The sequence below is a fragment of the Lynx rufus genome, unplaced genomic scaffold (assembly GCF_022079265.1).
Source record: "Lynx rufus isolate CCGP_SWC_20201006 ecotype Redwood Valley unplaced genomic scaffold, mLynRuf1.p SCAF_13, whole genome shotgun sequence".
Taxonomy (NCBI): domain Eukaryota; kingdom Metazoa; phylum Chordata; class Mammalia; order Carnivora; family Felidae; genus Lynx; species Lynx rufus.
The window spans coordinates 37,330,001-37,357,500 of record NW_025814827.1 but is presented as its reverse complement, the minus strand read 5'-3'; the positions used below and the strand labels follow the sequence as shown (position 1 = coordinate 37,357,500).

Genomic DNA, 27,500 nt, shown 5'->3' with positions numbered 1-27,500 from the left:
TCATTCGAGGACACAGAGGAGAAAGAAGAAAAGATATACCAAACAATCAGCAACTGTTCCCGCTGAAGCACTGAAACGTTACAGCAACAACGTGGTTGGCGCTTGCAAGAGGGGAGGTGGGGAGATGGTGTGGTCTGTCTGTGCGGTTCTAGGATTGAGTCAAGGTGGGTGGGTAGCTTTAAAAAAGTTCTGGAGGACAGACCTCGCCAGCCAGCTTAACAGGCGCGTCATCCTCAGCAGCCTTTGTCTCTTTACTTATCTCTCAGTTATGGGGAAGAAGAGCAGGGAAATGGGGAGTAGCCAATATATACATATTGCAACGTGCTACTTAGCCAAGATTTTGTGATCCTGCCATGTCTGGGTGGCTTAATAAAATATTTTCACATCAGATGCAAACATTTGAAATTCGAGCGCAATTTTACGAGGTTAAACAAACCCTACTGAACACTGGCCTTTTTACTCAAACCCAAGCAAATGGAAACATGGTAAACAGAGTATTTCAATTATTTTATATTCTTCTCATCAGGCCCACTGATCTCCATTAGTGGAACAACATTTCAGTGTTACCGGGACAATTTTGCCAGAGCAAACTACTTTTCTTAAATTCTCTCAACTGAGGCCACGGTTTCAGTCTCCAAGTTTGACACTCTTGTTAGTGACAACAGTCATCACCACAAGGAAAATACGCTTTTTTCCTAGAAACCTTCTTGCGGGACACCGAAATGCCTCAGAGAACTAAGGAAATCTCAAGGTGGAATGATGAGGACTTCACGGGTATGGCTCAAGAGTACTGATAAGTGCTTCGGGGAAACAAGGGGCTACCGTGAGGAAAAAGCCACATGCATTTTAGTGGGATGGATGGGAAGCATTTTAAACAAAGGTAATAATCTTGTACTAAAAAATAACGCTGGCAAAGCGGCAAGCTGGGCTCCAATAGAATATTATGAACAGTCCAAGCAAACGAATGGATACAATGAACTGAACAGGGGATGCTCCAGGAGTGAAAGCCACGTGAACACCAAGGAATTGTGGGTAACAAGAAAACGTGTGCTAATGATTGATGCAGACAAGCAATGAGTAATTCCAGAGCTAGCAGTCAAACAAACTGCTTGTGGCACTAATACTTGTGCCCAATTACCAATTCAGAAAGAAAATAAAAAGCAGTTTCAGTGGAGTCAGGGTGGGAAATCTCCAATTAGCACCAATTAGTGAAGTTGCTTCCTAAGTGCAATCCTGGGGACATTAGAAAAAAAATTCTCCCAGGATGCCTGATGGAAGCATTTATTTACCAGGTGATGAAACTCCTAGAGTATAACTTGATGAGGATCTGTGCCTATGGGACACGAATGCAGATACTAGTCGGAACTTGCCTGCTCGATTTGACTGGTCAATCATGGGCTGTACTATTCTTCTTCTGGCATTAATAAACCTGAAATAGAACAGAGAAGTCCAATCATCCAATGCAGTTTCTGCACCCTATGAGCACTTTGGCACAAACGCTGCGGAGGACATGACGTGGTCAAACATCTCCCGAGAATTATCTTTCTGATCCAAAGGCAGTTTTCCCTTTGCAGTGTTCAGAAACAGTTGACTGGATCATCTCCATCATCTGATAACCAAGTCGGGGTTGACTTTCGGACAAAGGCTCAGCGAGGGAATCAAGTTTTCCCTGAGCAAACATCTATTAATTTGCAGTCGTGCTTCTGCTTCTTGAACAAGTTGGAATCTGGTTAAAGTTCACGGGCTGGAAGATTTTTCTCCTTTCCCTAAACTCCCCATCATAGGGAGACCTAGCTTCCCCTTGCAGCTGGTCATAAATGGAGACCAGGCTCTGGCACTCTGCTTTCACAAGGTATTGTTAGGTCAGCAAAGCCATCAATTAGGCTGTCTGAAGTTTTATCACCAACGCAGCAGTAATAAGTGCTGGCCAGAAAGACTTCTGCTCTTTGGCAACTCCTGCAGTTTAAGCCTGTAAAGTTAGGGGTCATTTAGAGGTCAGTGCCAGCTGGGGGCGGCCTTTCCAGTCTAAGCTGGGACACCCAGGGCAGGGATAAGGTAACTGCCAACCATAAACCCAGCCACCTTTCAACCCACTAGAAAGACCCAGCCTCAGGTACACATGGTTGATATTAGGGCCCAAGAAACGTTTTCAAATCAGGTGGTGGCTGAATCACAGGAATGTAAAGGAGAAGCAGTTATTTCGTCTAGAAGCCTGGATCTAATTTTGTTGGAAATCCAAAAATAAGTGCCTACTTCATGTTACTTTAATGTTTAATAATGCCCATCAAATATTCATGTACAAACAGAGTAAGATGATAAGAAATCTCCTTTATTTCTCCAAATTTAATAAAAACAAAACAATTTTCTACCATTTGCGAGTTACCCTTGTCCCTGTGCATTTTTAATGCTGTGCACTGCCCACACATTTGAAGTGATGCACGGGACTCACTGGCCGTGCATCTGGTGGGGGGCATGGAGGGAGGGCATGCCGCCTATAACATAGCTAGCACCTCCTTAAAAATACACCCACTTAGAACATTTCCCAGTATTTCCAGTTTGAAATCTTAAGTGCAAGGGACTTCGTGATTAATGAGTCTGCATGGGGCCACAGGCAGGAACTGAAAACCCATTCTTTGAAATTAGCCAGAAAAATTCTAGTGTGTGTTGGCAGCTCTGTGTTTCTAAGGAGTTGAAGTCCCTTCCTAGGAGGACAGCAGCCCACACTTGTTCGGCCTCCCGTGAGCATTCTAGAGGGAATACAATTAGGCTGAAGAATAACAGCTGCAAGAAAACCAAAGGAGTCTTTTGCATATGGTGTTTGTTTGCAAAACAATGAACTTCTTTATTACTTAAGGAAGTACAGCTCAGTTGTCAAAAATGTTACACCCTCTCAAGGTTTGGGGAAACAAGTGACAGGACTCAGGGAGGTGGAAACAAAAGGAGAGCTGAAACTGCACATGTATTCCCACCTGGAACATAAGTGCTACTGAGGAATATCGGACCAGATCACAAAGCATTCCAGAAGCATCCCTTAAATCAGAAAAAGAACTTAATTATCTACTCTTTCCCCACTGTCTTTACGGGGACCAAGGGGGACTGACCTGCAATTCTCACCCCCAGGAACTCGTTTTATCTGTGCAGCTTAAGACCAACTGAGATGCTCAGGCGAGCCTGGAGAAACCTTTTCTTTCCTCCTTGAAGTTTCTAATGGAGGACACACATGGCAGAGGCTTCACCTCTTTTTATGTGCTACTGATCCTGGTTTTGTTTCTTCCTACAGGCCAACTCTTTAGGTAAAATGAATTGCAATTTTTTCCCTTTTTCATTTTACCCTTTTACTCTTTTATTATTTACATCTGGAGGTTGTTCCCTTATTTATGTCTTTCTCCCCAGTTCCCCCAAACACTCCCTTCCTCACAGAGCTGCAAGGCATCATGGTTCTTAGTTCTCAGCAGGAGAACTCCACACTGTCTTCAAACAAATAATTACGGGGAAGGTTAGAGGTTCACTCAAAGGTCATTTCTTTGGATACTCGTCAGAATGTTTACATTAGTAAAAACGGGGTCCGCTCAAAAGGGTGTTCAATGGGGGACACACAACAATGCAGAACATTAAAAAAGCATTCTGTGTGCTAGCAGGTCTTTATAGAAGCGCTGAACTTGGAGATGCCACTCCGGTATTACATTTTCAACTAGTTACCATGGCATGGACTGGATGTTCACTAGCAGTTCTGGCGATGGCCTTTCTTTGCCCGGTTCTGCTAAACAAATATGCATAGAAGCCTCTGAAGGTTTTCAACTAGATCCTTTTTTACAAAGGGTCATAGAGATTCTGTTTTGTTTTTTTTTTTTTTCACTTGGGTTCCATTTAGCTTCTCTGAATTTTTGTTCTCAAACAATGTTTTTGATCCATAGCGTTCTATCTTGCCAGGATCATAATTCTACCACATTCTTTCAAATCACACAGAATTTTAAAAACATATGGGCCCCAATTTTTCAGAAATCTCTTAACTTACAACTCCTGCCAATTGTCAACTCCCCTGATCTTGGGATATCTTACAAACACCATAGATGTTGTTATCAAAATTACCAATGAATGAATTGACTTTAAGAACAATTTAACACGAGAAAAATGCAATTACCCCACTGTACTGATGATCTGCAGGCCACTCTTAGAAAACACATCAATGTACATACAGTGGAGACATTTAACTATAGATTTTAAAAATTCAGACTAGGAGTACTTATTTCTTTAGTATTACTAAGATAAAATTTCCAAATGCAACCTTTCCCTAAATTACATGACAAGAAATTTTTTCCACTTCCTCTGATCTATATTTTAAAATGACCTTATTCAATGCTCAAGTAGTAAACAGAATATCAAGTTTTGATTCTACTTAAAATGTGAAGACTCTAAAATTGAAAATACACTGATCTTCAATCTTTTAAGGTCCAAGCTCCATTCAGATGGAAAAACGCAACTCACTGGTTCAAAGACAAAAGACTTGTCTTAAAAAGGCTCAAAAGGTTTTTTTGGATATTAAATGGGTCTTACAAAATAACATTTTGATGAGTTAAGTGTAAATGAATCAGACACATATGGATTAAGTTATCCTTGAATTTCACACGGGTTTAAAAAATAAGGGGAAAAGAGGGTCTTGGCAAAAACATTTTGGACTTTGCCAAACCCAAAACATTTGAAAAATTGCTGAAGACATCCAACTAACCAAAATGCAGCAAGCTGCACCCAACTTTAATGAAAACCCCCACAAGTTATTTCCAATTCAAAGCCTGTTAAGTTTCTCATCTGTATCTGATATTAAAAATTTTTCTAAAGTTTTAATGTCATCCCAGAATGATTCTGAAGTTGAGGACATGTGATACACTTCTTTATTGGTATAAACAATTTAACCTGAAATTACAAAGTCTTTTAGAAATTAAATAGCTCTTAAAAACATTCTGAGATTTGTAAAACTTGTGTGCAAAATGTGCCATATATGATAAATGCCATAAATAAAATGTGCCAGTAAGCCTAGTGCCTTATCCAGATTTCACTTAGAAAAAATTTTCATTAGCCTCATTGTGACTTTTTTTAAGGGCTACAGATAATTCCATTAGTGACTCCCATAGGGAATGAGTGCCCTAAAGTGCACTAGTTCCATTGATTTGTATTGAACACAAAGTTAGTACCCAGGCTCACACAAAGACTCGGGAGAGTATCTACTAAGACTATCTACTTTCTCGCTAAATTTTACAAAAATAGAAAATGCATTAGTATGTGCGATTCTTAAAAATCATACACTGACTGTTAGCTTAAAAATAACTCAATTATAGAAATAAATTCAATGACTTTCCAAGAATCATGAGGCCCTTTTGAGTCAACTCAGAGATGAGAAAAGAACGTATTAAAAAGAGAAAACGCAAGAGAGCAAAATATCACTGAAATCTCCTCTTGCCGTCTTACTGGAGGAGAGAGCTCCTGGAGACCTCCCCGCCTCCGATCCCCACCTCGGTCCCCACAGAAGAGCCAAACTTTTCAACTTTGCATATTTTTCTGCAACTGAAATTTGACCATCGTGGTTTTCCTTTGAAAGCTTTTTCACTCCAAAGCATATTTCAGATTGATAGAAGTAGGCTTAGGTGTCATTCCTGCTTGTTGATTTCTCTCCTTTTCTTTCTCCCCCTCCCTCCCCTTCTTTTTAAATGACTGATAAATCCCTTCTTTCTGGTTCACTAACTTCATGCCACACCTGGTAACCAACTTCTTTAGGCAGCATTCCTTTTATTAGAAAATGTAGGCCTCTGTGGAGTCACCTGGAAAGCCGCCAGCCCTGAAGGCTCTGAGGAGAAACCAAGGATCCCTGCGCTGAAGCCATGCATGGAAACATGGATGGGTCTGGTCAAGGAAGGGGGCTGAACTGTACAAGAGGGATCAGATTATCTTGGAAGAGGTGTTATAAGCAGCTTGGTGACTGGGGACCTGTTGAAAAAGGAAGAAGTTCTGCTTCTCCACTTTACCCAGCCATGGGACTCATCAGTGAGGGTGCTTATTCACAAAGCTTGCTACTGCTTGGTGTCTGATACAATGAAGCCTCAACCTTGACAAATCAGTTATCAAGTTTCTTCACTTTTTTTCTTCACACACACAAAAAGCAAGTTGTTTTTTTTTTTTTTTTCTGTGCTCTGGTCATGGCTAAGAGTGGGGTTTTCTCAGTAAGATTCACTGAAATGGTTACATTGGTGAATTAAGCAGGCTTAATGTCTTTGAATATGTACTCAGGCACATGAATGATTGAGTCATGGTGTAGCCATGAGTTTTTCACTGATGGCCACACAATGGATCTTTTCTCACGAACAACTGTGAGCAAAGTAAGGTAAATGAATGAAATTCATGGGCCACTCAGAAACACATTCACAGTTCATAATTTCCTCAAGCTACAGATTAATTTAGAATTTGATAGATACTAGACTTGTCTACAACTCTGAAAACGCATGAACTAATTACTCATACATTTATAACATGAACACATGATGCTAATCCGGAATCACAAACATTTTGCAGCTTTAGGAATATGCCTTGAGTAGTGGAACATTCAAGTTGAACACAAAAGGCTCTGGACAAAATTCTAAGTAGCTAATACTTATCTTTAATGACCTTCTAATGTGTTCTTTCAATATTCTTTTACCTCATTCTTCCCTGAAGTTACAGGGCTTACATAGGTTCTTTACTAAAATACCCTACTTTGGGCAAACCCTTCTCAATTATTGTTTCATATTCCAGACTTCTCCATAGAACAAAGTGATGGAGAGGGTAGGCTCATATTCTCTGCCCTTTACTTGCTGTGTGACCTTGGTCAAGTCTACGTAACCTTCCAGGCCTCTGTTTGTTTCCTGTCTATAACAGGGCACTGGTTGAGACCAGATTGTTTTGAGGATTAAGGAAGATATTGTATGTAAAATCCTTGGCACAGTGCCTGACACATAGTAAGAGCTCATTAAATGTTAGCTTACACTCAAAATGCACCTACCCAATGTCCCCTCCTAAAGAGCTCTGTCCTCTCATAGGAAATAATTAAGACTTGGTGGGTGACTATTAAGCAAATCCATGCTGAACTGAAGAGAGGTAATCATGTGTTCTACTCTTACAAGTATCATGTGTCCATGTGCTAGTTCTTTCCCAAGGTCACAGCTAATTTAAATGTATAATGCCCTGGGGGGATTTTAGACACTGTAGTGGGCATCTGCTGGGGGGCTGGGTAGTGGGGCAAGTTATTTTGGAATCACACTCTCTAAAATGGTTCTCCACACCTGCAGGTCTAAGTGTGTCCCATGGACCAGTCACATCAACATCACAATGAGTCTGTTAGAACTGTAGAAACAGAGTAGTCCTCACCCTGGCACTACTGAATACTGAATTAGGATTTGAAAAGAGGTCCAGGTGATCTATACACATTTAAGTTTTAGAGGTCCTGCTGGAGATCACATAGCAAATAGATGATTGGGCCTTCTTCCTAAGAATAGAAATTTACAAAGATCAACTTTTAAGCATGAAACTTAGCTATGAAAATGCATGTATTACTCTCTTAAATTATCTCAGAGCTCAATAGTCTTTTAATCCCTTGCCTCGGGCAAACAAAAATTTATAATAATTTTAATTCATTTTATTCCATGCATACTTCCTAAAGGAAAAGTTTGGCCAATAAAATGCTTTTTGTGGAAACTGTTACCTTTCAGTCTCTCTGGGATGGGCAGAAAGAAGATGGCAGAATTTTCTTTCTTTTCTTTTTTTACATGTATTTCTGTAGTGTTTGAGTTTTAATAAGAAGTATAATTGTTTTTATAATTAAATTTCAAAGGTGACCTGGATAATTTGGCATCTTATCTGATTAAGGTTTATATGGCCAATAGTGGAAACTTTTCAATAAAAGTATTTGGGAAATTTTCTCTACGATAGGGAATTATCTTTTGTTTCCCTTATAATATGGAGCAACAATAAACACTATTCCATAAGTATAATCAGACTTGAGGGCATGTAACAAAACATCCCAGCGGGTTATGATTTTGAAGTAATGTTATTCTTACAGAATGCCATCAGATTATTCATATGTGGCTATTTATCACTGACTATAAAAGTGATCCTTCAAAGCCACTTGAAAGCAAGGGAGGAGAAAACACGCACACTTCCTTAGCTATTCATATCAAGGATCTATCCTCTTAAAGATAAAATACTAAGTCAATAGATATAAGTTGTAATATATTACCTCATCCTGTACATGATTAATGGCAGATGGAAATCAACTAGAAACTGAATTACTTTGGAAATTTTACTACTGACATTAAAATTCCAGATCTGTATGGCGACACACCTTATGGGGCTTCTGAAAACAACTCTTTTGCAGACATAGAACATCTATAACTTTGCTCAACTCTATCAGCATAGAAAGCAGAAGTCATCATTTTCACATTACCAATTACCCAGTACCTGTTCATCTACCTAAACACTACAGCCCGACTGAGCTTTGAAAAGTCAACCAGTCACTTGATATCAGTTACACACATTTAAGCCAATTCTCATTATGTTCCTAGCCATTTACTAATTCACTCTAAGAGGAGAAGATCCCAACAAATCTAGTATCTTTTTAGCTTTCATGATCACCTTTGATTGAAGTATTAATTCTTTATCCTACTTCTCAGTGGAAACTACCTAAGCATTAACTTGCCAAAAATGCACCAAGCTGTTTAGCAATTATGTATTAGGTATGTTTGAGGAGATCAAGGTGCACTCACATGCCCTCTGCTATGGATATCTCTCTGATTAGCTTGTCATCTGCTCAGAAGAAGATGTAGGCTGATTCTCCCATACAGTCTAGCAGGCCAGCTGTTAGCTGCCTGTCAAGCCCTCAAGTGGACAAGTAGTCCAGGAGCAAAAATGTCACTCCTTTGATCTGGCAAGGAGCAGCTGCTGATTTATAGAGTAGGACTTTGTTCTTCCGTTCTATTTTACTTTCTTTCCTAAGGCAGAACCACAAAATCCAGGAGAAAAAAAAAAGTGCCGTTCCCAGCAACATCAACAAGCTCTGACAACTGCAACAGGGTTTTTCTTGGCCCTAACAAAGCTCTCAGGCATCTCCTTTGACGCTCACCTTTCCCCCCCCCACTCCCCCCCCCACCGCCATTTTGTGCAATGCGGTAGTTATTGTTTAATTCAGCTTCTGTAAATGGAATGGACTGTGGCCAGCAAGCCTGGGGCATAAACACACCTGTATGAAAGAAGCCTTATTGTAGCAACCATCTACAAGCAAGCTCACATGAACCACACGTTCCTGAGTTCAGAAAGAATGCTCCATTTTTTCCTGACAGCAAATTTTACCCTAAGTGAATTTCTATTTTTGGTGCCACCAACCTGCGATGACCACATTTGAACTGTTTCCTCTCCAATAGCACTGCACTCTTTAAATCAAAGAGAAAAAAGGATTAGATGTTTTTTAAATCTGTGAGCAAACATATCCATCAAAAATGTTTATCCGCTGTCAATAGTATAAATCATTAAGAGCTGAATTGAACATCCAGAAAGGCTTTAGCAAATGTAATATCAAAGATTCCATAATGTTGATTTCATTACCCCTGATTTATACTGACACGGGCTTTCTGAGTAACATATAAGGAAGAAAATCAACAAAATCTACATAAGCCATACACATTGTCTTGCTAAGAATTTTGCATACACTTAATCCTATTCTCAACGGATAAATCTGTCAGGTCAGAGATGTCCTATCACATGAGTAGAACATGAAACAACATGGCCTTGAGATAAACTGTGAGAAGTCATCAGCCATATGGATGCATGTACATGTATGTGTGTGTGCATATGTGTATATGTATATGTACATGTACGTGCACACACCTACATATGGCAATAAACTTTGCCAGAGACTAATACCTGGCTAGGTTTTCTGTGCTAGTGCTGAAGAAAGAAAGATACACACACACACACACACACACACACACACACACACACATATTGATATCTGTGTATATATATATGTATATATCTGTATATCATATATATGTATATATATGTATATATCTGTTTCATATATACATACATATATATATATATGAAAGAGTTATTGACTCTAGGATATTTAACCACATAGGTCACATAGGTCAAAGACAGGAATTTTGTGGGTGGTGGAAATGCTGACAACAAAGGAGAAAAAAACAGTTGGTAAAACTCCTTGTGTCTACTTGGGTCATGCCTGCTATGTTCTAGTGTTTGCTCTCTTCTCTACCTTTTTCACTTTCCAGGGAATAGAGATTTTTGTCAGCCTCATTTCTTGTTTTATGCTATGTTGCCCTTTGGTCAGTCAAAAGTTACTAAGCACCCACCTCCTCAATGTTCAGGGAATTGTACTAGTAGGATGCTTTCTCTGGGAGTGTGTGTGTATCCCAGTGAGAGACTGGGTTCTGGAGAGTGGACAATAGTGGGTAGGAAGGGAAAGCAAGGTGTAGGGGAGCAGGGATTACGTAAGGCCTATTTTCATCCTTTTTCCATCCTAAAAAAATTGGAATGAATAATTTTTAAGGTCCATAGTAATCTGTACACGTGCCATGTAAAAATCTTCCTCATTCTATACTTAACAAAACACAAGTTTAATGACACAATACAAGGTCATATATAAGAAATTACATGTAACACATAAATATATAATTATGCGACTCTCTATTTAAAATTTTCAAAAGGCAGTGCATGCCTTTAAAGAGTTTTACTCTTCACACCCACAGAAACCAACTGAAAATCACAATTTTATAATACCTAATAATTGCAAATTACAAATTTACCACACGGTAAATAGGTGTGAATAGGGTAGGGCCATTTGAAAAGTCAGATGGAAGTTCGTTACTGAATTTGTGGAGGAAGAAAGTTGAATCAGATTAAAAGAGCATAGAATACTGGAGAGGCAGGAAATAAGGAAATGGCATGCTTACAAAGACACTAAGGCAGACTAGGGCCCATTTTATGCAAGGGAATTGAATTCAGACTGGCTCCTGGTTTTAGAAAAGCTGACTAGAGTTAACAAACTGGTGGAAGTTCTATGTCCCACTGTCCCCAATTTTATTGAGGTACAATTGACATATAACATTGTGTAAGTTTAAGATATAATGTGTTGGTTCGATAACCATATATATTGCAAAATGATAGCCACCATTAGCATTAGCGAACACCTCTGTCATGTCATGCAGTTTCCATTTCTTTTTTGTGATGGAGAACACTTAAGATCTACTCTTCTAGCAACATTCAAGTACATTCTATGGTATGGCTAACAATAGTCACCATGCTGTTCAGCAGGTCCCCAGAACTTATTCTTCTTCCAACTGGAAGTCTGTATGTACCCTTTGACCAACACCTCCCCATTTCTCCCCTCTAGTGAAAGTTCTTTCTTTTTTTAATTTTTTTAATGTTTATTTATTTCTGAGACAGAGACAGAGCATGAGTGGGGGAAGGGCAGAGAGAGAGGGAGACACAGAATCCGAAGCAGGCTCCAGGCTCTGAGCTGTCAGCACAGAGCCCGATGCGGGGCTCGAACTCACAAACTGTGAGATCATGACCTGAGCTGAAGTCAGTCGCTCAACTGACTGAGCCACCCAGGCGCCCCTCTAGTGAAAGTTCTTGAGTGATAAATCGAATCCCTGAAGTTCATGAGTAGTGGGATAACAACAAAAATATGGTGCCTGAGAAGCCATGCTGATGGACAAGGTAGAGGCTGAGAAGGTAGAAAGGTCTGATCCAAGCAGAGAGAGAGATAAAGTGAGCACAGATGAAGGTGATAGAAATGAAAAGCATGAAAAAAAAAAAAAAAGAAATGAAAAGCATGAGGGACAGTTGGCTTGGCAAACTGGTGAATTCTACTTAGATGGTGAAGCAGAAATACAAGTATGGAAGATGTTCAAGAGCATAAACCTGAGAATCTGTCTTTAGCCTGTTATGGTATACTGTGGATGAAAACTGGAAATGTAGAAGAAATTCCTACTTGTGGTGGTGAGGAGAGGCAAGCTCAATTTTCCAAATGTTACCTTTGAGTGGATAGTGGGACTTTGAGGCTGAGGGGCTAGGCAGGCCACTCAAGACAAAGGACAAAAGAAGAGTAAAAGTTTAGAAAGAAATGACTCTATTCCAGAACCTTCTAATCTCTTCAAAACTCCAAAACTATATGAATATCCCAGAGCTGTGCAAACAAATGTAATAAATTGCCCAGCTGCCTCTAAAAATTCCTTCCTTCTCCTGTATCCTCTGATTTTACAAAGTCCAATCTAGAAATGGCTGGCTAAGTCAACTGTCAGTAAAAACCTCTGTGGCCTGTGGCCATGGCCTTCTTTCTATTAGGCCTACTTTGCTTTTTCTTTTAATGCTGAGGTAATCTGTGTGACTAGATGTAGATGGCAGTGGTGATAACATGCCGGTCACTCTGTGTGCGCAAGCTGTATTCCATTCCATCCTTAACAAGGGTAAGTTTAGTGACAGAATTTACGAGAGTTTTAAAAATTGGATAGAGGAGAATACATACAGGAGACCATGTGTGTTTAAGCAACAGCATAAGACAATCAAGGGTAGGTTTTCTCTAGGTAGTGACAACTAATTTAGAAGAGAATTGATAGGACAAAGTGTTACATTTAAAAGGGACTCCATTAAGTGTGATGGCTTCCAAATTGTGTCCTCCTCTCAAACCATATTTTTCTTTTTAAATGGCCTTTTAAGGTGAAAAATACAGCACTTCACCCAAAATGGTGTGGAAACAAATGGTTCTCTAGGCTCTATTCTTCATCTCGGGCCAAACCACCCCAACACCAGCAATCTAAAGCCACTTGGCATTTTGGAGGGAAGGTGCTATGCATGTGAATGTCCCCGTGGCTCTTTCATTTGTCTGTGGGGCTCCTTTTTCTAAAGCAGCAGGGGAAACTTCAGAAGGCCAGCTTGGCATGCCAGAAGTGTTTGGATGGGCCAGGCCCTTATCCTTCTTTCAATTCTCCTGCTGGTTTAAAAGAAAGGATGTGGCAGAAGGCACATGCAGAAGGTGGCAACATTCTTAGGGCCCTTTATCAATACCACTGCTTTCTTTAAATTGTAGCTTGGTCTCTTGTTTCAGAGGCTGAGATTTTAGCACTTTTAAAGGGAACCAAAAGTGAGAAATCTCCTAGGTGTTAAGCTTTGGAGTGGCTTCAACCCAAAATATGATAAAATGAGATTAAAACACAGAAAGTCAAGTAATATTAAGAAAGATCCAACAAACAAAAATATCATAAATAGGCAGATAGGTTTCAGTCTTTCTGTTTAAACCAAATGCTAGTTAACCAGTTCATATCGGCATCTAGTACAGGTGCCAAAGGAATAAAAAAAAATCAAAGATCTAAAATATTTTTAAGTCATTTAAAAGAAACCCTGATTCTAACAGCTTTGTACTTAACAATAACCCCTGAAAATTATTAAAACACATCCCGCTGTGTCAAGAAGCAAAAAAAAATCTATTTATGAACAGTATGACTTAAGGTCCTCGTATTTACGATAATCAAACATCAAAGACCAAATTCCAAATAAAGTTTCCCAACTGCTTTTCTTAATAACAAGTTAAATATCTTTTCCTTTGACTTGACAGCCAGGTAGCACTCTCTATCTTCTTCCAGCGATGTTATATGCGGTCTTTCCAATGCGACGGTATTATTACCCACAAAATTTTTAGCATCATCCCGTAATCATAAAAGACATAAAATATATCTTTATAAACCACAAGAGACATAGCAAACCAGCAGTTATGCCACATCTGTTTTAGTCCTTAAATATTTTAGCTTTAGAGGGTTAGTTAGTGGATTTCTCCCCCATTTGCAGAGAAATAAAGACATCAACCTTTGATTCTGACATTCCACAGCAAGCTATAATCTCCAATAGACAAAGAAGCAAACACATTGTACTGCAATTTGAAAGAATTTTAGAGCATATTCATGTTTCACATCTATCAGAATCTCCTAAAGTGGTTTAATTTAACTATTAGAAATAAAAATGATGGCATTTGAATAATCTCCATTTTAACAGTAAAGATAAAGTGACATCATTTTGTATCCAAAACTAATTTAATTTAGAAATCGGTTTAAGTGCCACAGATTCTTACTTTGGAGTCAGGTAATGTACAAATAAACAAAAAGGCAATTAATAAATATAAAGTGGGGTGCCTGGCTGGCACAGTCAGAAGAACATGCGACTCTTGATCTCGGGGTGGTGAGTTGGAGCTCCATGTTAAGTATAGAGATTATTTAAATAAATAAGCTTTAGAAAAATAAGCATAAAGTTAATATTTCCAACTAACTAGGAACACACTATCCATTCTGTCTGGGCTGGCCTTTTTTCCCCCATGGTCATCTGGTCAACACAGCTTTCAAAATTCCCTTCAGAGAATATCTCCGTGAAGCAACTCTCCTGATTCCACAGTCTGGAATTCTACAGCACTTCCTCAGTCAGCCGCACCTAGCTAATATGCCCATCACAGCATTTATTCAATACCACCATCACAATTTACTTGTCTAGCTTCCCACCAGATAGCCTGAGAGAGAAGGAACATCTTAATTCTATATTATTGAGACACTATCAAGAATATAGTACATCCTCAATAAAATGTTTGAACAGATAACTGATGGAATGTATGAAAATAGGGTTCCTCCACCTTGGAAATGATGTAGAATTGAGAATATAAGAAAGAGCTTGTAGGGATTTTCTTGTCCTCACTTTGAAAATGGTATAGCTAAAATCACTGATGAAATTATTTTTCCTAGAATGGGGAAGAGATATGATGGGAAATAACTCTGGCTTCCTGGTTCTGGTCTGGTTATCTGTGCATTCAGAAACAACTAAAGATCTAGACTAGAGGCATTAGTTAAAAAAAAAATTTTTTTTAATGTTTATTTATTCTTGAGAGAGAGACAGAGACAGAGCGTGAGTGGGGGAGGGTCAGAGAGAGAGGGAGACACAGAATCTGAAGCAAGCTCCGCTCTGAGCTGTCAGCACAGAGCCTGACACGGGGCTCGAACTCATAAACTGTGAGATCATGACCTGAGCTGAAGTCGGACGCTTAACTGACTGAGCCACCCAGGTGCCCCAAGAGGCATTAGTTTAAAGGTGTGAATCCATCCAGGCATTAGAGATGCCAGTCAAATCTTCCGTGGAAGAGAAGGACTCGACTTGGCAGAAAATGAGCATCAGACTTTTCTAGGCTGGGGAACAGATGATATATTGGAACATGATAAGTCTGGTTATCTTGAGAAGAAAGAATAAGCTGAGAGTAACGGGAACTGAGGGCAATGGACTTTTGTGACATGTGCGTGTGTGTTGGGACAGAGGACTAGTGAGTAGGAAATGAAGGAGAAAGATTTGTGAGATTTAGAAAGGGAGGGAGAATAGAAAACTTTCTGAAAATATCTATTTTTTCATTATATTTTTCTAACGAAGTTTTTCCCAAATTGTGCTCTGAGAGTTACAGTGTCAATAGATGTTTCTCTAAAATGGAAGCGGTCCTGGCAAATAAGCGTAGGCAACAATACTGAGTGCGACGAAGTGAACGCAAAGTGTTGCTGCTCGGATTGTGCCACAGCCTTTCATACGCTTAAGTATAAACCCCGGAGAAGGAATGATGCTACCTATCAATTTCTAACTTTAGTCATTAAGATTTTAGGGGCACAAACATTCCAAGGTTTTGAAAAATTGAAGCAAGATTCTGGTTTTTACATGAAATTGTATTTTTAAACGATTCATCGACAATTGATCAAACAATTCATCAAATATCCTATTAAAGGCTTTCCATGGCCCTATTTTCCCACATCAGATTCTAGAGATGGAGAACCATTTGTAGGGTTCTTCTTTTATATCTTAACTGTTCACAATCCCACTTCCAAAATTATAAAACCTGACTACTCCATAGAACTTTGAGCCCCAAAATGTTGACAATGGGGTTTAGAGATGGGGCTGGAAAACGTTCTCTAGACCTTTTCTATCTCCTTAGATGATAATTTTAGGCTGAAATGTGTTCTATAACCCTCCCTGTTTCCTATTTTCCTCATTCGATGACATGAAAACAATTATTGTTTAGCATTTGGCTATATATGCCTAAAATCTCTGCTTCAGAATGATTCTTAGAAACTGAAGACTAATCTCAAACGTAAGATAGTTTTCTTTTCCGCAACACCGTCTGCATCTTCCATTCATCAGAAGTGTGACTGGACTGTGGCCATCTGATGTCAACAGGAAGTGTTGGAGATTTACATATATGAAGGGTGGGAGATGGGGAGGAGAGAAACAGACAAGGTGGTTGGGGCAGGATGCTAAGGGGGTAGAAGAAATGCGAAGGAGAAGGAGACAGCAAAAAAGGAAGTGCTGCTTTCGATAAAAGTACATGGACAGACATCAAATGCTCCTCCCTCCCCTGCCCCCACCAATTCCATGTTCTTGTTTACAGAGCGTACAAGTACAAAATCAGCTTTTACTTATAACTGTGTTAAACACCACCTGCCTGTCCTCTGAACCTTGCTGTCCCGGGATGAGGTCAGCCCGGCGGAGGGCTCCAGTTCTATAAGCAATCCTGTCATTCAGGCTAACAGCAGTGATTCACTCACAGGAGGCAAAAATGACTCAATTGTTGGGCTTTATTGACTCCAGGGAGCACAGCTACTCTATCATTACCATGGAGTGCAAACACCCTGAGCTCTGTTTTGGTCCACTTAAAATTACTATTTGCTGTGAAGGATTGGCAAAGCAATTCTTAAAATGATGGGGGTGGAAGTCAGGCAAGCGCCATTATGGGCTTTTCCTTCCGTTTAAGCAGAAGTAAGCAGTAGAGGACTTGTTCGGAGCCTGACCTACTTATTTAACCTTTTGTTCACTTCGCTGTATTAACATATATTAACTGGCTATATAAGCCCTAGGGGGGATAACTACCTCATGACCAAATTATGCTTCCATTTTCATGGGTAACCTCTCCTTGGGTGGAAATTAAACCCCAATATAAATACATTTTAGGTCCATACAGAATTGAGGAGGGATGCCAAAAAACAAACGCTGAACAACAGTCCCACAAAGACCACAGCAACCATGGCGTGGTCGGGAAAATTACACACTAGAGGAACTATTTGAAAAACCAAATAAATTTAATTAAATAAGTTACAGAATTATTTTCCCCGTCTCTTATCTACTCCCCTTGGTTAATATCCACGACATACTGATGTTGCATAATTGCGCTTATGGAATGCTGCAGCTCAGAGCCATAATGAGCTGCCTTTGCACAAAGGCAGCGAAAGTGGTTTCCCTACAGAGTTATCTTCTCAATTATTTATACTTGCAACACTTTCACATAATGGCAGTTTTAAAATCAAACAAACAAAGCAAACTGTACAATAAAGGAAGGAGACAAGAAGGTGCAGGGACCTTTTCCTTTCTTTTTTTTGAACACCAGAAGGGATAGGCAAGCCACATAAAGTCAACTGAATTTGGTTGCTCGAAGAGTCTCAGGGGCCTTGCGACCAGACAGCATCAAAGCATCTGAGATTGCCACCTTGGTGAGGGATTAGACCAGCTCTACATACCTGCCTTGCTTTTAATCTGTCATATCCAAATATATAAAGGAATGCAAACTTTATTTTTTTTTCTTTTGTAAGTTTGTCTTTGAAAACTCCTAACAGTTAGACTTGACCCCCAATTCTACTCCTGGGGGGAAAAAAAGGTGCCAAGTGTCAAAATGATGTCCCTGTAAACAGAAAATGGCCCCCAGGCTGGTGGGGGTGGGTGGGGGGCTTGCCAGTTTTTATGATGTTTGTTTCCACTGTCCACACCTCAAAAACTCATACATAGAAGCGGAAAAGCTATTTTGCAGTTATATTACATAGGGATATAGAAAATAAGGGGTATATTTAAATATTAAGGCAAAATTTAATGTTATTTCGAACATTGAATTTTGGAATCTCTTTGAAATGACCTGTTTACATTAAGCTTTGACTTACTTTGTTCTCAGCATCTAGTTCAATAGACTGGTCAGAGTACGTGCTCAATAAAAATGTTAGCTATGTTATTTTTCCAAGCTAATCCATAGATGTGGCTGAGAAGCTTATATTTTAAGAAATTAAAAGTGAACTTTTGACCAGGCACATATTTTGGATCTGCATAAAATCTATATTTCGTTTAAGACTCTCCATTAAACAAGCATAGGTTCCAGCCTTCAGGAGGTATTTAGCATCTTGAAGAGTTATTCCTCATCAGATAATGGCCACTCATATATCTGTGACCGAAGATATTCATTAACAGCGCCAGTGAAACACAGATTTAATATCACCTATCAGCCATTTCCAAATAACAAAATGTAAGGCAACTATTTCCTTAAAGTCCTGCAGGGAAAGATTATAAAGATGATGCAAAAGCATAATAATTGTAAAAACCTCAGAATTTGTCTCTTGCAATATGCCTACATGCACATACACTGAGTTTATACACACAGACTTATTTTTCATAAATGTACCTTGTGACTTTAAATGTCTCCTGACTTGACACTTGACCTTAAGGAGATTTTTTTTCTTTTCAAGCACAGTGAAAGATCAGAAGGAAGTACACACACACACACACACACACACACACACACACACACACCATACTGAAAGGAAATCAGACCATGATCCATTACCCAACTGAGGACAGGCTATGGATGGGGTTGTCAAAGGGAAGCAGTTGGGAGTGAGTTGGGATCCACCACATTCTTTTGCTTCGCCCCAGGAATCAAATGAACTGGATAGTGCATTGTGGCCATGGGCTGCTTCTTAGCCATGGAGAGCTAGGGTTGAGCCATATTTTGTTGGCAACTCCTTTCTTCTAGCTACTCTCACCTCCAAGGTCAATGCACTTGGTGTAGTGGCAGGAGCTGAGGGATTGTAACCCAATTCTACTTACCAATCTAAAACTATACCTCACTAAAAAAAAATAATAATAAATAAAACTACATCCACTACTTGGCCTCCCAACAGCACTAGCCACCTTTAATACTGAAAACGATCTTTCCAAATGTGTGCATGTGTGATAAAGGGTGATACAAGGAAAATGCAGATGATGATAAGAAAACTCTCATGCCAGATTAAAAACACATCCTTGCTATAGGCAAATATAAGCCTGAGTGAACTTTGATGTACTGCAAATCTATCTTATGACATGCATAACGTATCTTTCAAAGACACTGATGCAATGACTAGTATGTAATTAATCCTTATGTGAGAGATTAGTAAAATGTTGAGGTCTAGAAGAGAATTGGGTAGTTTTTGTACTTTGGAATACCCGCAAGTTTGGGAGGGAAAACTCAAGATTCTGTGAATGGGCTTCAGTTCATTTGAAAAGCGCTCCTCTGGCAGTCAAAACTGATTTAAATGTCAGTAGATTATGGGTGGAAGTGAGTTGGTTTGGAGAGTAAAACCAAAAGCTGGCTGGGGTTGAGAGGGTGGGACTCTCATTCCTGTGAGGCTCCCACTGATGCGAACAGAAATTGCTATCAGTGGCTTGAGGGCAGTAATATTATAGGGCCCTCAATTCCCAAATGTGACAGATTCATAAGAAACCTTAACCTCTATTTTTTGCAGCTTTCCTCAACCACAGCAACAGACTCTCTTTTAGTAGACCAGCCAATTAACCAAGCATTTAAAAAACCCACAAATCTATAGCAGTAGCTTCACAAGACAAAAAAAAAAAAAAAAAAAAAAAGAAAGAAAGAAAGAAAAAAAGATGTGTGAAGTAAACACTTAATCATTGTAAGCTATCTGATCCAGGATATTCAAGGGCCAAACAGGCTATGGTTGAAAAAATTAATTTCAAAAAATCAGAAGAAATGACATTTTTCTCTCTCTTCCTCTAAGCATCCCATATAGTTGCTTTTACATTTTAGTTCAGAGACCTGTCCTTCAGTTTACCCTTGACTAGTGGCAAATCTGATAAGGGTTGGCACAAATAGGTTGAGCCTGGTTTACAATTTGTTTTGCAACTTCCCTTCCCAGATAAACATAATCCAAGTACAACTTCAAAAAAAAAAAAAAAAAAGTTGTGTTTACTTGTCCTGTGCCTACAGATTTTTTTCTTCTAAATGTTCCCTCAGGATGCTGGCTTGCAACCTAGAAAAGGCTTGGATTTCAGCTTCAGTCTCCAAGGTATTCTACTGTTCAGCTGGGCCGTGTGCTAGGAGGGAAGCTCTCTACCTTGCTGATTTAATTAACAGGATTCTTTTCATTATTATGGGGATTTAGTTTCTTCTTGCCTTTCAGTGTTTGGGAAACAGTGATTTATGTTTTATATTTTGAAGGAAAATTTATTGTTGTTTGACAGCTGGGGCTCGGTAAATTCCCAGCATCTAAGGGACCCCAGGGAGGCATCACAGTGGCCCTGCCCTGCCCACCTGAATACTGTCATGGGGGCCCCACCTCCAGAAGTGAGAAGAGCCATCGGCTGTTCAGTGCCCATCCCACTCCTCCTCCCTCTGATAATTATACCAGCAGGGGTTGGCCCATTCCCATTTATGGGATTATTAGTATTAGTAGGTTGATCAGTAACTGTGAATCACTGATTCACTGAAGTGAAGCAAACAGTCCATGAATCTTTGGATTGGATTTAATCTCTTAACTAAATGGAACTCATTGAATTAAGTGGTAGACTGTGCTATGCTTATTATGATGACCATGGCTAGTCCCAAAATCAGGACAAATGTTCTAAGTCTGAGTATGCCTATGGGGGCAATGCAAATACATCTCCAGTTAGTGCTGTGGAAAATCTGGCATAGATGGTCATCACTACTCTATTGGATTACTACTCTTCTAGGCCACCTAGTCCATCAAATTCTGACTTGGAAAAAGAGTAAAACAGTGAAAACTCTAGAAGACTCAGAGCTAATTCATATTTTAGGTGAAAAACTTCAGGTGCCAGTTAATGCCCATAATTTGACTATAACCCAAATCTCCTTTTCTAAGAAGACTTCACAATTCACCTTCACTCAATTATAATGCACATTTATTGAGCCAGGCAATCAATAGTGCATGCATGTATCCCCCTTTTTTTCTTTTAAATGTTTTATCTATTTTTAAGAGAGAGAGAGAGAGCCTGAGTAGGGAAGGGGCAGAGGGGGTAGGGAGACAGAAGATCTGAAGTGGGCTCTGCACTGAGAGCAATGAACCTAATGTGGGGCTCGAACTCACAAACTGTTAGATCATGACCTGAGCCCAAGTTGGATGCTCAACCTACTGAGCCACCCAGGTGCCATCATGCATGTATCCTCTTATTTAATTCTCTCAAAAACCTTAGGAAGTAATAGTATCAACATTCCTATCTTATTGTTGGGGAAACTTAGATTTAACAAACTTTGATAATATGCCTAAGGTCACAATGTTAGTAAGTGGCCAAGGTGAAACTGAGATCCAGGTCTTTCCGACTTACTGTGTTCTACATGAATATATTAGGTTGCCTTTCCAGCATGTATATACTGACAGTGAAAAAAAGGAGTTCGAGGCTGAACAGTGTTCCCCCAAATTTATATGTTGAATTGCCAATCCCCAGTACTTCAGAAGGTAACCACATTTGGAGATAGTCTTTAAAGGAGTTAAAATGAAGCCATTGTGTCTGTGTGTGTGGGGGGGATCCCTAGTCCAATATGATTGTGGTCCTTCTTAGAAAGGAAGAGGCACCCAGGGAGGCAGGCACACAGAGGAATAACCATGTGAGGACATGCAGAGAAGGGCAGCCATGAGTAAGCCTAGGAGGCAGACATCTGAAGAAACCAAACCTGCCAACACCTTGGTTTTGGACTGCCAGGCCCCAAAACCGTGGAAGTGAATTTCTGTTGCTTAAGTCGCCCAATATGTGGTATTTTTGTTATGGCGGCCCCAGCGAACTCACATAGGAGGTGTCATGGAAATGGGTTGGAAGAAAAGCAGAAACCAAACCTGTGTAGGCCTCTGAAGAAACCAAACCTGCCAACACCTTGGTTTTGAACTGCCAGGCCCCAAAACTGTAGAAATGAATTTCTGTTGTTTAAGTCACCCAATATGTGGTAATTTGCTATGGCGGCCCTAGTGAACTCAAGTAGGAGGTGTCATGGAAATGGGTTGGAAGAAAAGCAGAAACCAAACCTGTTATTTGGAAAGATGGTCACTTCTTCTCCATAATCAATGGACGCACCCTACTGTTGGTGGTGTTGGCTCCTGTCAACCTTGCATACACACCATGACTAGCCCTTATTTTCCATTAAAAAGCAAGTGGAAGTTGTAGAATGGCAAATGGGATGGCTCAGGCAATGGCGACAGTGATGAGAAGAAAGCCATTTTATGTGTGAGAAAGGCAGTGCTACTCGGGGAAGGGAAAAGGTAGAAGGCTGGTAAAATGGGTGGAGAGAGTTTTGGACTTATTGGGAGGAACTGTCTGTCACACACACACACACACACACACACACACACACACAAATTTGGGGCTAGGAAATGAGGAATAGCCAGGGTCATTCTTACTGTCTTCTCTGGAGGGGCCTGCAGCTGAAACATCTCCTGGGAACTAGGGAGCATCTTGATTACAATCTGATCACAAGCTTGCTTAGTACTAACAGACTCTTTTTCTGATATCTCCCAGTCAGGCAGGAAAAAGACAGCCAGGATTTAGACCCGACACATTAAAATGGAACCTTGGAAATTACTTGATTTCTAGACCAGGACTTTCCACTCACCTAAATTAATAAACTAATAGGTTCTAAGGAATAATAAAGGAAAAATATAGAATGTGCATTTAATTTTACAGTGGTTAGCATTTTCAAAAATCTTTAAAATCTAGGGAAATGAGTATGGGAATATGGCCCAACTGGTGAAGACAAAACAAAGTAAGTTACCACTCTGAAAATGATTCCACAGGTCCAAGGTAATTTTCTCATTTATCAGTTCTGCAGGGTTATTCGAGACTTGTACTTTAGAAATTTGAATTCCCTTTGTTTATTCAGCCTGTCTGTCTGGATCCCCAAACTCAGGGCCTAACTCCGTCCTAAAACTTCAGGCTTCTCAAATTTTCCTGCAAAGAAAATCCTCAACAGATCTTTATCTTCGACCACACTCTAAGGAAACATCTGGGCAAAATGACGGCCACTAACTCATCACCATACGGAATATAAATTTTAAAAAGTTTTGGGTCAGTAAGAGAGTAAGAGAACACTTGAAGAGAACTATCACAATGGTGAGAAGTTCGTGCCATACACATAACTGGGATTTCTTTACACAGGGCCAAGGTTCAGAACAGAAGCATCTCCTTGCTTGTCTCATCTCTATGCCACCTGTAATGAATCCCGTTCCCATTATGTATATAGTATAGTCTCCCTTCAAACAGTCTGCTGGATCTCCTAGTTTAACTCCTTCCTTTTAGTAGTACTCTTTGATTATTTGTAGAAATTCTAGAAGATACAATTGTTAATCCCCTTGAATAAATATTTACTCAGTGTCTGCTCCCTGTTGGCATTGTACTGAAGGCCTTATGAGGAGGCACACAAAAGAGGAACTTGTAGCAGAGGCCACATTTGGCAAGTGAAAAAGGTACTCGATATGAGATTAATTTCGTGCCCTATGGATCTCCTAGTTTAATTGAAGAAACAAGACACATACCTATCCACCAATCTGTTAGGTTTTATGTCATGATAGAAACAGTACAACTTAATGGAAACACTGTGGGCTTTAGAAACTTGGGTTTAAACCCTAGCTATATCACTTTCTGTGTGGTTTTGGATAAGTTCTTTAACCTTTCTGTGTCTTGTTATCCTCAAGTATAAAATGAGAATAAATTGTATGACCTACTTCAAAAAGAGTTGCCCTGAGGATGAAACGTGAAGGCCAGTTTGTATTGGAAAGGCATCAGAACATCATCTGAGAATTAAAAGGAAAAATGTTCAAATCATTCTAAAATAAATTCCCAATGTTTATAATCCTCCAAACACTGCAAAGCATACACAGATGAAGAAGATTCAGTCTTGCTCTCAGAAAGCTTGACATTTAGCAGTGAAGAGATGACCATGCTACAGGATGAAAGAGTCTCAATGGCAGGACAGTGGGTCATGGGTGTGTGGAGAGGATGGACACAATGTGGGTGAGACAGGGAAGAGGACAGGAGGCTTTGGGCTCCTCCTTGAAGGATTCTGACAAGTGGAGATGGGAAGGATAGAAGGGGGCAGAACACACCAGGTAGAGGTAACTACTAAGCAAGTCACAGAGAGAGCAAATACTTCTACCTCATATGCTCAGTATCAAACAAAGGTATTAGACTCAAGTTGGAGACAAATTTAAATCTTAACTCTCTGACCTGATTCAATATTTCTCATTTGTAGAATGGAGATAACACACACTTCATAAATTTATTGTAAAGATTAAGTATAACCACATAGTTGACATATTTAAAATACAATCAACTTTTAATTTATTTTTTAAAAAGTTCATTTTCTTAGTAGTCTCTACCACCAACATGGGGCTCCAACTCACAACCCCAGGATCAAGAATCACATACCTCTTCTGACTGAGCCAGCCCCATTATTTTTTAAATCTTAGAAAGAATAATTAGAAAAACTTCCAATGTTACCAAAAGAAGTCTAATTATCTTCTAGGTTATGTGTACAGTAGCCCAATCATACTACTTATTTCTATTATCACTTAAACACTGGAGGATGAGAGTCAAAATTTGTGTTATTAAATTGCACGTACTTATTACTTTATGTAGAATCAACCACCATTAGAATGTCAGTGGAACAAAGTAAATGATAGGGGAGATAACTTGAATTTTCAACTATTTTGTTAGGTCTTAACTTTCAGGGCATTTTATTTGTCTCCCCACACTGGCATGGATAAGCATAAATGTAATAGGTGGACCTTTGTTCAGAGTTCACAAATTATTCTTTTAAATATTTAGGTATATAAGAAAAACATACTTATTCTATTCATGATTCCTTGAAGTCAAGGACAATGGAAGCCAAAATATCTAGTGTTTGGAGCATGGGTATTAATGCTGAAATAAAAAGAAGAAGTGGGAGCTGAAGATTAGAGTTCCAGGCACTCAGCAATCCATACCTTTCTTCTACATCCACCTCTCTTAATTCTCAAAAGTCTTAGAAGGTGAGGGTGAAAATGGTTTAGAACCCGTATGGCTGACTACTAAAAGTAAATCAGCTGAAGCTCCGTTAACGGGAGCACATGTGAGATGGTAGCTCTAAATGGGGAGCAGAAATGTAAAAAGACCTCCATGCTGACTTTTGGCAGATGAGGCTCTCTTATTCATCATTCTCACCAAGTGAAGAAAGTAGAAATATCATTCTGACCTAGTATTTATAAGGGATACATTCTCAGAAACTCCTGTGTTCTGATGGTAAAATAATACAGAAATTACATGGCAATCAAGTCCTTCATTTAAAAAAAAAAAAAAAGGAAGTTCTGCAGAAGTCACGTGGAATCATATTGTTCTACATCTTTTACCTACAATGGAACTGACCAATCCAACACACACAGGTGGACGTTCGGAATTAACCTACCCTCAGGGCTGGAGTGTAGCATAGAATCCTGTCTTCTATTGGTAAAAGCATGCTTCAAAGAAAAGTCAGGGGGAAAAAAACAAAAACAAAAAACCCTCTGGTTCAGTTTCAACTCTGAAAAACCAAATAAATCTAGCAAATTTTCTATTCATTAATCAAAAATGGTCTATAAAGTTCTCCAGGATGCAGCCCTTGTAGAATGAATTTTTAATGCTACATTTGCCCTAGTGACAGGTATCACCAAGGAAAGATATCCTGCAATGCCTGTGAAATATGGAGGATTGACGCAAAGGACTCTATGTAGCTCCATGGAGTGTCTCGATCACAGGGCCAAAAGAAGGAGCATGGAAAATAAAAAGAGAAAGGATCAGTTCCGATAGAACATGAAGTGTAAACATACGTTCCGCTCAAGAGATAGTCACTTGGCTTGTTTTAGAAGTCATTAACTATACCCCAGATTCAGTCTTCCTAATACTGTATGCTGTTTTATGTGGTTTGAATCATTTCAAGGAATTGATCTTCATATCATTTTCGAAGGAAAAAAACAAGGCTCTTAGTCTCTTCCTTTAACTTATGGAGTTCAAAGTTGCTTGCCACTGTCTTTGTCTTTCTACTCTTGACCCGCAGTGGGAAAGAATTTGCTTCACCCAAAGCGTGCCCCTGCCTTTTAGGTTGTTCCCATAGTTCCTATTTCAGCACCACTTAGCAATAACTCCATACCTAAAACAGTGTGAAGACTGATATATCAGTGACCTCCTAGCATGGCTGAAAAAAATGAAATTTGAGTGTTCCTGCCAAGCAGAATACATTCAGATAGTCAGCACTAAAACAGTAAGAAACAAAGACTCAACTACTGATCAGAAAGCAGAGGGAAAAGCAGCTATAGAGAGAAACCAAAGAAAGCAAAATGGGAATTAAAACTTGATTTAGTTTGTCCTTAAGAGTGAGGGCTTAGTTGTGGGAAATCTCACCCTCAAAGGTCAGGAATGGAGAGAGACTCTCAGAATATCCAAAGAGGCCCATGGTCACTGATGTGGACTAATATGGAAATGAATCTGCTTAAATAATGTTTTGGCTGAGAAATATCATTTTCTTTGGGCAAAGCTGCCTCCATTATCTTAAAGAATTAAGCTGAGCTCTTCCCACAGGAAAATGAAGCATATGGAAACGAATCTGAAGTAGTAGAAGGAAGACCCTTGGGTGCAGAGCAGATACCGAAGGTCTGGCCCTGGTCTGACACTCAGGAGTTCTGCAACAGTGAACAAGCCACCAAATCTTGAAGAGCCTGCATTTCCTCACTTACAGAGGGAATAATAACTTAAACCTCATTTACCTCACACGTGAGAATCAAATGAGACAGCATATACAAAAGTGACCTGAAAACTGTAAAGGGCTCTAAAATGTCAGGCAGTGTGGTAAAGGGGTATTTCACCAAAGAAAGCCTTTTTTTTTTTTTTTACCTTATTGTGCATTGTAACCCCTGTTATCCCTTTTTATTCTTTTGAATGTCTAGTTTTACTGGAGTATAAAGGGCAGAAACAGTGGCACCTGGTTGGCTCTGTCGGTTAAGCGTCTGACTTCGGCTCAGGTCATGATCTCAAAGTTCCTGAGTTCAAGCCCCGCATCAGGCTCTGTCCTTTGTTCGGAGCCTGGAGCCTGTTTCGGATTCTTTGTCTCCCTCTCTCTCTCTGCCCCTCCCCTGCTCATGCTCTGTCTCTCTCACACAAATAAGTAAACATTAAAAAAAATTAAAAACATAAATGAAAGGGCAGAAACAAACACTATAAACCTAAAGGAAGTATAGTTTAATTGTGTTTTCTCTCATTATCAATCTGTATAAAATTGTGTAAGTCTCTTTGGGAAACTCAATTTTTCTCATCTTTGTAATGGATGTAAGTTTCTAGGTAATGTTGCA

At 39.5% G+C, this 27,500-nt stretch overlaps 1 protein-coding gene across 2 annotated transcripts in view; it reads right to left on the bottom strand.

Moving 5' to 3' along the window:
- MEIS2 (Meis homeobox 2) overlaps positions 1 to 27,500 on the bottom strand; it is a 207,183-nt gene that overhangs the window by 3,098 nt on the left and 176,585 nt on the right. For both annotated transcript variants that reach the window (XM_047074519.1, XM_047074520.1), the window contains exon 10: positions 1,371 to 1,429. In XM_047074519.1, the coding sequence (XP_046930475.1) occupies positions 1,371 to 1,429 (59 nt within the window). The remainder of the gene's footprint in view (positions 1 to 1,370; positions 1,430 to 27,500) is intronic.